We start from the raw sequence: 14,024 nt of genomic DNA, 5'->3' as shown, positions 1-14,024 counted from the left end.
TGGCCTCCCGCGCTGAAGTCTGCAGTTCCTTCACTGCCTTAAGGAGGGAAAACACACAAGCTAAGGCAATCCTTCTTCTAAATTAATGTTGTAGACATACAGAATTTAGTTCAGCTTTTAATACAATAATCCCACAACAACTCATCTGCAAACTGGACCAGCTGGGGCTCAACACCTCCCTTTGCAATTGGGTGTTGGACTTTCTCAGTGAGCGACCCCAAGCAGTACGAGTCGGCAACAACATCTCGAGCAGCATCACACTCAGCACAGGGGCCCCACAAGGCTGTGTGCTCAGTCCCCTGCTCTTCACCCTGCTGACTCACGACTGCACAACAACCCACAGCACCAATCACATGGTGAAGTTTGCGGACGACACAACTCTGGTGGGTCTCATCACCAAGAACGATGAGACCCACTACAGGAAGGAGGTCAACCTTTTGACCACATGGTGCAGAGACAACAACCTCCTGCTGAATGTCAGCAAAACAAAGGAGATTGTGGTTGACTTCAGGAAAAGCCACACTGAACACCCACCACTGACCATCGATGGTGCTGCTGTGGAGCGTGTGAGCAGCACCAAATTCCTGGGGGTGCACATCAGTGCAGACCTCTCCTGGGCCACCAACTCTGCATCACTGGCGAAGAAAGCCCAGCGGCGCCTCTACTTCCTCCGCAAGCTCAAGCGAGTGAAAGCTCCCATACCCATCCTGAACGCATTTTACCGGGGCACCATTGAAAGCATCCTGTCCAGCTGCATCACTGTGTGGGGCAGTAGCTGTACTGAACACAGCAGGATAGCACTGCAACGCATAGTGAACACAGCTGGTAAGATCATTGGTGCCCCACTCCCACTCCCTTCCCTGCAAGACATATACACCACCCGCCTCACCCGGAAAGCTACCTCGATTGCGAGTGACACCAGCCACCCCGCACACAGTCTGTTCAGCCTCCTACCCTCTGAAAGAAGGTATAGGAGCCTCCGTTGCCGCACCACCAGACTCAGAAATAGCTTTATACACCAAGCTGTCAGGAAGCTAAACTCTCTCCCCTCACTCCCCCCAGCCATATCCGTCAGTCTGATACGAGGCTGAAATCCCCCCCCCCCCCTACAATAACTCAGGACTCTGCAACAAAACTGTCCCTTGCACTTTTATCACTTTACCACTTACTGTTATACTTGCACTGCCAATGTAACAAATACATCTCACAGGATGTCTTTTTGCTGCCTTTTTTTTGCACTACCATAACCTCACTTTAAAGGAAACTTATGCTGCTGTACATGTATCTGAATGTTTATAACTATATGTATATGTATATCTATATGTCTTGTCTTATCTGTTGTTGTGCGTGTGCACTTATATGTTTCACCGTGGGAGAGTGGGAAACGTTTTTTTCGATTCCTTTGTATGTCTTAACATGCAAAGTAATTGACAATAAAGCTACTTTGACTTTGACTTTTGACTTTGACTTTGAATTAAAAGACTCAGCGAAATACACCATTCTCTGGTGGCGTAAAGCATGCAGGTATGATTTCAATAATGTATTGGAATCACTCCAGGAAATCCATGCGGTTTAATTAGAAATAGCATAGTTACAGACAGAGCCTGGCGAAATAAATTATACATGTCTATCACATATAATACGAAAGAGCTATTTTAGCATTTGAGATCAAATCAATCGGCTCACCATCACAGCCTGGTCGAGTATCTCACAGCCCTGAGCATAGGCCGTCTCAATGTCAATGCAGTGAGTCCGGCTCTCTCTACAGAACAAACACAGAGAAACATGATCACACTTTTATGGCCATACAGATCGTTAGCATATAAATACACAAGCATTCTGACAGCCAGTACATTCCAGAGAGGAAAATGACTTACAAATATATGGATATGTAAAATTTGCTTCATGTTATTAGTGTAATTTAAGACAACTGCTATGTTGTTTAGAGCAAAATCGGGAGAACAAACATACTTGCACCTATAGTCAAATTCTGCAACAATAACAGAAAGGTAACAGTAACAGTGTTACTATTCTAAGCTATTGCTAATATAAATACACAGCAATACAGGGTAGTATTTGTGTGCTTATGTATTTTTCGGTGTGCACATGTACATACATGAAAAGGAAAAAGAGGACATACAGAAAGCTATGGGTGGAAAAGGGGAAGTGATAAAGATACAGAAAGAGAGAAAGAGACTGACACAGCAGATGAATAGCCTTCCTGTCCCTCCTCACTTTGATACTATGGTGAACTGGTTGCAAATGTAATGGCCACTTACACCTGCATGTCTCTGAAGCAGTTGATGCACAGCATGGACTTCTTCTCCGTGGAGAACATAATGTAGGGTTCGTCATGGAGACCTGAGGGGACACACATTAACCAGCCCCTCAGTCACTCCGCAAGCACAGCACTGTTGATTGGACACACTCAAATATACACTTGTCGTATTTAAAAAATGTATTTCGTTCCATTTTTTTTTCAACATACAAAAAGGCTTGGAATACAACACAGAACATGTGGTAACCCTTCATTGTTAAGGTTAATGAGGGAAAGGTATTTAGAGTAACTTTTTTAATTGGAAAAAGATTAGGATTAGAGGATTTCACACAGCACTCGCACAGCACAGCACTCGCACAGCACAGCACAGCACAGCACAGCACAGCACAGCACAGCACAGCACAGCACAGCACAGCACTAGGATGTTCCCTTCCTCTGCACCACTTTCTGTCCATGTGCCATGGCAATGGAGACCATAATAGGTGGAGACAGGACATGGCACTGGGCCAATTAGCCTCACCTGCAAAGGTGTTTGTGCACAATAGGGGATGGCCAGAGCCCCTCTTCTCTCTCCTACTGGACATACTAGAACCCATCTGCTGAGCTGAACAGCATTCAGCTCTGTGTAATAACAATCAGCCAGCCAGCCATTCAAAAAAAGGTTTTTATTCGCCCACAGCATGTACAAGTTTGAGAGGGATGTGTGAATGAGTTTTACATTTTGCACTGCAAGACAGAACATGCTACTTGTTTCATGCCAGTCAGTGTGTTTACATGATGGTATAATTCGAATCTTTGCTTAGTCGGACTATGCTTTCTTTCGAGGGTAGGTGCTATTATCCCAATATACATGGCAGTGAATAAATCGAATCATTGGCCGAAAGCATGTCATATCCGATACGATAGGTGGCGCTGTTTTCATTACAACTAGTGGTGATACAGCCCTTTCCGCTTGACCTCTTCACCACTACCAATAACAACAACAGTTGATTGAGCATGAATCGCGTCTGTTCATCGGTCCAGAAATGCGTGTTGCCTCTTGGGTTGTTTGTTTGTTTGTTTGTTTGTTTCTGCCGGGCCGATGTGTTTATAAGTTACATTATTCAAAGGTGAAAGATAAAAGGCGAGAGAAACGCACGCACATTCACACACGCGCGCAAATAATGGGTTACAGCCTAAACGCATTGCCCTTCTGCCAGTTGCATCAAATTGTTTTAGTACTTCAGTACTTCAGTTTTAGTATTTCATCATATTTGATAGAATGAAGGACATATTAGTTGTGAATAGTATCACCGAGTTTGATAGGTATTGGTCAGGTAATAGCCGAGTGACAGCTGATTTGCTTTCTGATTTGACAGTACTTATTCGTGGTTTTTTTCAGCGCCAGATAACTGAACACAACTAAACTCACGCGTGCCTCGCGGCCACAATACCAAATTTCATCATATTTGATAGAATGAAGGACATATTAGTTGTGAATAGTATCACCGAGTTTGATAGGTATTGGTCAGGTAATAGCCGAGTGACAGATGATTTGCTTTCTGATTTGACAGTACTTATTCGTGGTTTTTTTCAGCGCCAGATAACTGAACACAACTAAAGTCACGCGTGCCTCGCGGGCACAATACCAAATGTCATCATATTTGATAGAATGAAGGACATATTAGTTGTGAATAGTATCACCGAGTTTGATAGGTATTGGTCAGGTAATAGCCGAGTGACAGCTGATTTGCTTTCTGATTTAACAGTACTTATTCGTGGTTTTTTTCAGCGCCAGATAACTGAACACAATTAAACTCACGCGTGCCTCGCGGGCACAATACCAAATTTCATCATATTTGATAAAATGAAGGACAAATTAGTTGTGAATAGTATCACCAAGTTTGACAGGTATTGGTCAGGGGAGACGGCCCAGTGTTCCGAAAGCCCGATATTCCAAAATCTCAATATTCCGAAAAATAGTCCCCCTGGCAAAATTTAGAAATATTTTAAGTGGCACAAAACACTCAAAGCATTTCGTTTGCACAGCAGAGCGGAGACGCTCACCGGGCTATCACGCATATAACTTTTCCTAGGCAATATTTGTTAACTTAGCCTACTCTGGTTTTGAATATGGGGTAGGCTACCACTCATGCGAAGGAAATCACCGGCAGATTGTCGCAGGACATTACGCAGATCTTGTCAAGCACTGACAAAGCATGCATGCGTTGGCAATCATACAAATATTTTTGTATCATCGCGATGCAAATGCATGTGTGTATAATAATATTCTGAATTCAAGTTAATGCTTGTGAAATAAAGGCATTTATATGTTTATGATTGTGTGATTCATTGGGATGTGCATGTGGGCAATAGTGGTTCACGTTGCTGTACTCACAATTTCGGAACAGCGGGCTGTCGGAAAAATGGGCTTTCGGAACATTGCCATGGAACCTTGGTGAGGTAATAGCCGAGTGACAGCTGATTTGACAGTACTGCTGTTGTTTTAAGCAAATAAAATGTGGAACGTCCTTATACGTGTTTAAGGAGGGGTTGTAAAGGTGCTCATATCTTCGGACCTCTTCTGTTATGTTTGTTCATAATCAACAAGAATAAGCTTGTGAGACAGTCTGCAGGATATTCATAAAAAACCGTGTCATTAGTATGAACAGTTGAGACAACTTATCCCTCTTTCGTCTTCCGGGTCACGACCTGGCAGGGAGAGAGGGAGCATGCGCAAAGACGCAAAGTCCAGTTCCTTATCCAATTCACCGTTACATGCCGCAATAGTCGAACTATCAACTGGATCGGATCGAGTTATCCAGGGGTGTTAGTCCGACTATGTGCGGTCCGACTACGATCCGACTAAGGTGCTTACATGAAACGGATAATGCGATTTCAGTCCGACTAAGGCAGTTATTCGAATCCATGTAACCACGGTCAGTGTTTTCGCTTCTCTCTATGTGCTTGTTAATCTAATCCAATCAGACTTTAGGGTCCATCTCTATTTCTGTTAAAAAGCCACCCAGGTAGGACTAATGACATTTTAAAAGAGCTGAAGAGGTTATTTGCCCCCAGCCTGGTGACATATGAGTAGGAGGGTAAAGAGCGAGGACTCACTGCACTTTCTGTGGCCCTCCTTGGCGCGTTTGACCAGAGAGACGATCTCGTGCTGGGAGAACATCTTAGCCTTGTGGGTAATCTCCCTGCACTCCGCACACAGAGGCTGGCTGCAGGTGTTACAGTAATACATCTCCACAGCATCCTGGACACACCCACACACACACACACACACACACACACACACACACACACACACACACACACACACACCACACACCACACACCACACACACACACCACACACACACACACCACACACACACACACACACACCACACACACACACACACACACACCACACACACACACACACACACACACACACACACACACACACCACACACACACACACACACACACACACACATCCACACACACACACACACACACACACACACACACACACCACACACAGTGGGAAAAAAGAGGGAGTGAGAGAAGAAAATAAACACAGACTCACAAAGAGAGAGAGAGAGAGAGAGAAAGCAGGAGTGAAAAGCAAACAAACACATCCACACACACACACACACACACACACACACACACACACACACACACACACACACACATCCACACACAAACACACACACACACACACAGTAAATAAACAAACAAAAGTAAGCAAGTAAATGCGTTCTGATTTCCCAGTGGTAAATTGGAGAACAAGAGATGAAGCGCATCAAGCTCATGGTTTACTTTCATTTGCTGCTTGCCTTGACAGAGAGAATTAAAAAATATCACAGATAAACCCAAGGGTGAACTTGTCACAAATATTTTACTATCTCAAAGATCAACATAAGTACTTGAATTGAAGACCAACTACTTTTGAATTTTCTTTGGCTTTCTATTTTTGCCTTTTTGATGTGGTTGGACAGTGTGTGTTGTATATATCATTGTATGTACTGCATCTGTGTACATTTGTGACTTGTATGTGTGTTTGCTCATGTATGTAAGTATGTACACAAGTGTGGATGTACATGTTTTATGTGTGTGTGTGTGTGTGTGTGTGTGTGTGTGTGTGTGTGTGTGTGTGTGTGTGTGTGTGTGTGTGTCCCCTTTCCTCTCCTATCTTCTCTGTATCTCCGCCCAGGTACTACTTGATCAGTCATCCAGGAAGTACACCTGGCCTAGGAATGAACACACATACAGACACACACACATACACACACACACACACACATACAGACACACACACACACACACACACACACACACACACACCCACTCACACACCCACACACAGACACAGACAGACACACACAAACACATACAGACACACACATACATACAGACACACACACACACACACACACACACACACACACACACACACACACACACACACACACACACACACACACACACACACACACACACACATACACACACACACATACACACACACACACGAGGAAGTGCACCTGGCCTTGGAATGAGATGCTTTAAAGCTCCTGTGGCAGTCATCGGTGTGTACCAGAAGGATAGGGATCAGGGTATTTGTTTACCTGTATCCTGCTCTCCATGTCACAGTTGGCACACTGCACAGTCTCCTGGCTGTCAGACGAGTTGTCTACCAGAAACTTGAGCAGACGGTCCTCAGGTGGAAGTGCGTTTAGGCCCTTCACCACCGTGGGGTATCTGAGATAAAACACACACACATACACACATGCACGCACGCGCACACATACACACACACACACACACACACACACACACACACACACACACACACACACACACACACACACACACACACACACAAATACACACACAATAAATAAATACAAATTAAATTATTCCTCATCATCCACATTATGTGACCATGTACTTAAATTTCTATAATTTACAATCTTGTGTACTTTCATGAGATAAGATTTAGGCACACAAAAGTAGTGTGTGTAGTGTCTCATAGTTGTATTATTTAATTCCATCTTAGTCCAGGAGAGGGTGATAGTTTCACTGCAGACCAACTAGAGAGGAATCGAGAGCACTAATATGCCATGACAAATCATTGCGGTGCCTTTTCTTGTCCCCATGTCATTTGCGAACAACAATACTTAAAGTGATCATTAAGCTAAATAGGAAGTTCCTGACTATGTTTCTGTACATGAAGTTTAGCCTGGATAAAATACATGAAAAAATGTAGAAGGACTGGGTACATCTGGCTCGACAAGACTAGAGGAACACATTCTTTCAAGCTTCCAGAAGAAGCACACCAACAAATTTGCAGTGAATTTTAACATGTCCCTTCGGCACCTCTTCTCACCACCCTGTTTATCTCGTAACTATAGTGACCGGGGCCATCTTGTGCTACTAATAGCAGCATGGCAAATTCCGAGATTACACAGTTCTTGAAAGGGTGACTGGCATGGATGAAAATAGCAGAGGACAGTCGCCCATCTCCCTGAGGGCTGACTGTCTTGGACACTGAGGACGTCTGGGTGGTGAGTTTCAGAGATGGACCCACAGATTTGTTTTGAAAACAATACCTTTTCCTCTACCAACATTCTTCTTCAAATTGCCATACTGAAATGAGTCTGAAGTGTGTCCCCTCAAGTGTGTCCACCACTTTAGATAACAAGAGTAAAAAGGGATTATATTGTCAGAATTTAGGGATAGCAAGGGGTTAATAAGGGACTAAAATGTGGCTGGGTCTAGTATAAATTCCATACCCAATGAATGGAGAGCTCAAAGAAGCAGCATACATTCAGCACACAGCAACGGTGAGTGGCTGTCATGTTATTGACAGCTTTTAGAAGGAAAGACAGGTAGGTTCTCTCTCTCTCTCTCTCTCCCTAATACTTGTACTCACCGTTGCACACCTACACATAAAACACGTACATGTACACATACAGACATAATCAAGCACATACAAGCTCAAACATCAACCCTACACACTACAATTTAAAGTTTTCCCCAGGCATGTACTCAAACAGCGTACAAACTCATGCCAGAGCAAACAACCTTTAATTTCTTCTGGGCAATAGAGGCAGTAAAATGCAGGGTGCAGGGTGGAGATAAGTTCAATATTGATCTGTTTTATACTGAAGGGAATTCTTCATCGACAGCTGAGCAGGATTAATTTCATAAATGGGTTGGTGCCTTATAATCAATGAACTGCCTATAGCCAGAAGTTTGAGCGACAGAGTGTCTTAGCTGGTTCTAGAAGGTTAGAACCATCCTCCTAAATTTTGTGGTCACCTCTGGTCCTGGGGCCTCAATTCATGGTCCCTGAGGTGGAGGTTAATTTTGGATTCTGACAGCGGCTCAGCACCTTGGACATGGGTATTGACACATCTCAGAGGGATTAACAAGGAAATGGAGTTCAGGCCTCTGACAGGGCCGATAGAGACCCAACATAGTCTTAGGCATGTGGAAACAGGGACATTGTGGAAAACAAGGTGGTAATTACCCTGTCATTTTTGGTACAACTGGAACTTGATACCTTTTTAGAGCAGCATACAGATTGGTTCTAGACACACTGGCAACGTCCTGAGCCACTAAACAGCTCTCTCTCAATTCCGGCTCTCGTATATGTCATCCAATGAGTGCAGCCTAGCCAAACTGGGTAATAATACGTGATGCTCCCTTGGAACACCTTGTCACTGGCACTTATAATGCACTGCTGTAAACTTGACTGAAGGTTTGTCGTAAACATGACTCAAAAGCGTTCGCAACACGCAATGACAGAAGTGCAGAACTTGCATAATGCACCCTGTTGCCTTTGCCACCCTCAGATCAAAATGTCCCTCATTTGATGGTTGGTCCTGCCAAAGCATGCAAAGTTGGTATTTGTGTCATTCCCATAACATTCCTTGCCTATTAATGTGTTAGACACAGCAGGCATATCACTGGATGATTTATGGGAAAACTGTGAGCAGATGATAGGTCTAAGTTTATACCTCCTTTAGGTAATCATGACAATGTGACCGCAATGAACATTGCCATTAAATGTAAGCAGTGTTACCGTTAATCATTAAGTAATCATGATGTTATTTATTATCTCATTCTAGATTACCACTCATTGACCCTGCACATTCTCTAGTTTAACGGATAGACCCAGCAACTATTATTAAACTGCCTTTTAATTACATGGAAGCAAGTTCTGTACTCACAGGAGGCAACCACCTCCTATCCTTTCTACTGCAATGACGGTGGACTCAGTCAGTCATATTCTTCTAGTTTTGTTTTGTTCAGTTCTTATTTTCAACGTTGCCATCATGTTTTGGGTAATATTACCACTTTGCGGAATACAGTTGACAGTTACACCTTCTATGTTTAAATCACGTTTGCAGTTTGCAGCAGCAGCAGACTGCGGCAGAGGCACAATGTGCATGTGGCCTTGTTCCTGAATGACTTTTGCATTCATCAGCCCACCTCCCCATGCCCTTGGTGAGTCTATGCACACAGCCTTATTCTGCAGTGAAGGCGGTCTGGCTGTAGCCATGCTCATGCCCATCCTTTACTTGAAGCATAACCCGTAACAGCTGTGCTGTGTGGCCTAACAGAGAGTAGCCCACAGGACAACAATGGGATAAATATAGCCGAGCACGGCTTTGCCACTGCAGTTGTAGATGCCCAGAGCTCCTTGGTGAGGATAGTGTTACAGCAGGTTGTGAAAGATTGATGGTCCCGTGTTGTCTTAACGGAATAACATTTCTAATCTCCCATCACCGACACGCACTCACACCTTTCTGTCATACACACACATATGCACACGTTTGCACACACTCACTAACATAAGCACTCACACACACACACACTGTGATGCAGAAACATTTTCATAACTATACCATATGCACAGCCTGTGTGTGTTTCCATCCATGTGGCAATGAGGAGAGCCTCTTGTTAAAAGTAGGCCTGGATGGAAAGGGAATTGAAGTTATGTTTGGCTATCCTTCTACCTCAACTGGGAATTGTCCCAGCTATTGTTTATGACAAGCCAGAGATTACCCATGCACTATAAAGAGAGCTCCAACAGGTTTTTAGGTCAGTCGTTGTATGATTGTATGATTAGGTATTTTGATGTTGGTGGACGGGGGTCGGGTCCTCTGTTTGACAACATCCATAAAAAGCTCTGCCTGGAAACCAAACGAAGTTATGGGCAAATTCTGGGCAAATTCTGTTCTGCTCCTTGGCAGCAGGTTTTTCAAAGATGACATTTGCAGAAGTATATGCTTATTACCCTTGTCCATTACCTCTCTCTCTCTCTCTCTCTCTCTCTCTCTCTCTGCCTTGCTTTCCTCCCCCACTCTCTCACTGTCCCTCTCTGTTCTTCACTTATTTTCCTTCCTCCCTCTCCCTCTCACTTTAACTCTTTCTCTCTCTGCTTCCCTCTCTCTCATCTTTTTCTCAGCAGCCCCCCACCCAGACACTCTACTGTCTGTCTACTGTCTCTCTCTCTCTCTTCCTCCCTCTCCCACTCTCTGAGTGAAGTCCAGAGGGACTCTTAGGTAACACAGACCACCATGAGTCACTTCTCAGCAGGAGATGAAATAAGGGCAGCGGCAGGTCGCTTTTAATTGCCCCGAGGGCCGGGATCAATGCAGCCCAGGGAGCCCCTGCCAACATGCCTGTGTGGGAGCCTGTTGTCGTGTGACAGTGGCGTGGCTCTGTCGGAGCGTGGGGTACGCCAAGCGTCCCGCCCGGGGGCTAAAAGAAGACCAGAAGCCTGACTGACCCCGCAGCTGTCTGAGCTACAGACACCTGACCAGAGACACCTCTCTCTGTCTCTCTCTCTCTCTTTCTCTCAGTCACTCTCTCTTTCTCCTCCTCTATCAGTCTCTCTCTCTCTCTCTCCCACTCATTCACTCTTTCTCCTCCTCTATCTCTCTGTCTCTATCTCTCTCTCTCACTCACTCTCTCTTTCTCCTCCTCTATCTGTCTCTCTCTCTCTCTCACTCATTCACTCTTTTTCCTCCCTTATCTGTCTCTCTCTCACTCTTTCTCTCACTCTTTAACTCACTCTCTCTTTTTTCCTCCTCTATCGGTCTCTCTCTCTGTCTCACTCATTCACTCTTTCTCCTCCTCCTCTCTCTCTCTCTCTCTCTCTCTCTCTCTCTTTGGCTGGTCCGAGTTGTTCATTCACATAGAGATGTTGTGAAGTGTTAAAGCTCAATTCTTATCCTTAAGTGGACAACACAGAGAATATAACCTAGGGTTAGGGTTAGGGTTAGACATGACTGAACACCATTCTTTCTAAAAACTTTCCAGTTACATATAGTTGAATTTAGACATAAAGTCTAAATAAATACTGCATCTCTTGCATTCCATGATGTACACTTACAGCACCAGTTAGACTTACACTGTCTGGCACAGGCTGACTAAGCCTTTAATGTTGTTGGCCCTCAATGCTAATGAAGATGGCTCAAGGTGTGTAAACCCTTCAGGAATTGCAGTGTAATTACTACAAAGGTGATCCCGTATGCAAACCCATGCTGATATTATTATGGGGGTAACGATGGGAATGGTAATGAATGTAGCTGCCATTCATACAAAGCTGATAAAGATATCCCACTGCTAGCATACAGGTAACACACACACACACACACACACACACACAGACACACAGACACACACACACACACACACACACACACACACACACACACACACACACACACACACACACACACACTCACACTCACACTTACACTCACACTCACACTCACACTCACACACACACACACACACACACACACACACACCCAGAGGGGTACTATGTACTATACTGAGAAGACTGAGACATCACAGACAATAAAGTAATATATGGAACTTCTCACCAACACATATAAGAAATCGGGTGTTTTGAAAAGGGCACAGCACAAGACAAACACTGCAAACACTGCAAATTTGCTTGTGGTACTCTGACACCTGTGGTATATGGCATCAGAATATGCAGTTTGTCTGTATATTATGAATACATTTACATTATTATACATTTCTCTAAGTTTGCTTGCATTTGACAAACAGAATACCTGTACCTGGCACAGTAATGCCAATCTATCTATTTGTAACAGTCACATATACTGCCAGTTGATAGCCTACTATCAGTATACTATCAGTACTCAGTGATTCACACACAACCGCACATGACTTCAGATCCCTATTCATAAGCAAATATTCCTTCTGTTTTCTGTATCACCTAGGATAGGAACCACTGCCTAGATTCAAAGCCCTTCTCTGGCTACATAAAGAGAAAATACACATTTAGAATGTACACTGCCAGGGGATACCGGATCACGGATTGAGAAACCCCAAACTCCTTTGGCTGCATGCTGGACCCTTACCCACAGAGGGGGCAGTTGAGGCGGTTGTCACAGATTCTGCCATGCAAGCAGCTGGCACAGAAGATGTGGTAGCAGTCCAGAAGACACGGCTGCTGGTACTGCCCGTGGCACAGGTGGCACACCATGGGGTGGCAGCTGGCATAGTCTGACTCCCACAGGCCCTCACAAGCAGGGAAAATGCCTCCAGACATCTGAGTGCAGAAAGGCAGGCTACCTAAAATGTCTAAAACAATGCAATTACGAATTATGCAATAAGAGTAGAAGATAAGTAATAGAATAGAATTGAACATTACCCTACTTTGATGACTACATAAAAGTCCCAAATACGTTGTGCACATATATGTCATTTGCAAGACTTGACAGCTTAATTTCTATGATGTTCTCAAAGAACTTCCAAGATTTGGTGTGATCATGTTAGCCCTCTCAAAAAACAAAACAAAAAAAACAACAACAAACAACAAACAACTGCAGGTGGAATGCTTTGTAGTTCAGTGTGCAAATAACAAATTACATAACATTTAGTAAACACTATATATAACTGCTGGTTCAGCTGGTGCCTGTGCACAATGCATCTGTATTATGACGCTGTACACATTGTTGTGCATTAAGAAGGAAACCAGTACATTTAAATCATTGAAGCAAAGACAATTCTTCAGTAACTAAGCACTAGGATAAACAACTTACCATAGACTCCTGAAGAAGAATTCTTCGCCTGGTAAGATTGTTTTTAGTCCAGATTAATGTAAACGTCTGTTGAATTTTTTTCTCTTATATTGTTTCTGAAACCCTGTGTTGTTCACGTAGATCTGTTGTCCTGCATTTCCGTGCAGAGACTGGCCACTGCCAAAAACAGCTCAGCCCAGCGGACTCCCTGAGTGGCCTGATGAGTGGCTCTCTGGCAGCAACTTCCCTTTTCTTCACCCAGTGACTACAGTAGTTCCTGGTGTAATGAGTGACTGTCAGGAGGCGCTGCTTTACCTCAGCGCTGACACGGCTGCCATTCGTGTCAGGAATGTCAGCAATGCCGGGGTCCCTCAAGAGTGGCCTGACTGAAGGCTCCTGGTGCCTGGCAGCTGACATGCCCCTGCAAGGGGAAGGGGGGTGAAACAAGTTTGGGTTGGAGAGGAGGGTTGGTTGTACGGCCAAAGGTGTGACAAAACAGATAGCAGTGCTTGATCAGCATGAGGCAAAAATAACCCAGCTAACCCACAGAGTCTGAGGATCTATCCATGCAGATGTTTGCATATCTGTCACAATGGGCTGTCCACTGTGCAAACTACTTCTAGACTAATATCAATCCAGTGACCAGGAAGAGGCTGCTTACCTTGATTCAGGCAATTGAGTCTTGTCACATG

At 44.2% G+C, this 14,024-nt stretch overlaps 1 protein-coding gene across 2 annotated transcripts in view; it reads right to left on the bottom strand.

The window, feature by feature from the left end:
* Window positions 1-13,730, bottom strand: part of rnf207a (ring finger protein 207a) — a 24,802-nt gene extending 11,072 nt beyond the window's left edge. The window contains exons 1-7 of one of the 2 annotated variants that reach the window (XM_012841037.3): window positions 13,354-13,730; window positions 12,670-12,860; window positions 6,886-7,018; window positions 5,378-5,522; window positions 2,280-2,361; window positions 1,687-1,762; window positions 1-37 (exon numbers count right to left, since the gene is read on the bottom strand). The exon at window positions 1-37 is cut by the window's left edge and continues 89 nt beyond it. In XM_012841037.3, the coding sequence (XP_012696491.2) occupies window positions 1-37; window positions 1,687-1,762; window positions 2,280-2,361; window positions 5,378-5,522; window positions 6,886-7,018; window positions 12,670-12,860; window positions 13,354-13,356 (667 nt within the window). In that variant the 5' untranslated portion in view covers window positions 13,357-13,730. Of the gene's footprint in view, window positions 38-1,686; window positions 1,763-2,279; window positions 2,362-5,377; window positions 5,523-6,885; window positions 7,019-12,669 lie in introns of both variants that reach the window. The other variant, XM_042707766.1, reaches the window with a different exon arrangement.
* Between the last annotated feature and the right edge of the window lie 294 nt (window positions 13,731-14,024).

This window comes from Clupea harengus, chromosome 5, assembly GCF_900700415.2.
Source record: "Clupea harengus chromosome 5, Ch_v2.0.2, whole genome shotgun sequence".
NCBI lineage: Eukaryota > Metazoa > Chordata > Actinopteri > Clupeiformes > Clupeidae > Clupea > Clupea harengus.
The sequence above is the reverse complement of the archived record's forward strand: the minus strand, read 5'-3'. Positions and strand labels throughout refer to the sequence as shown.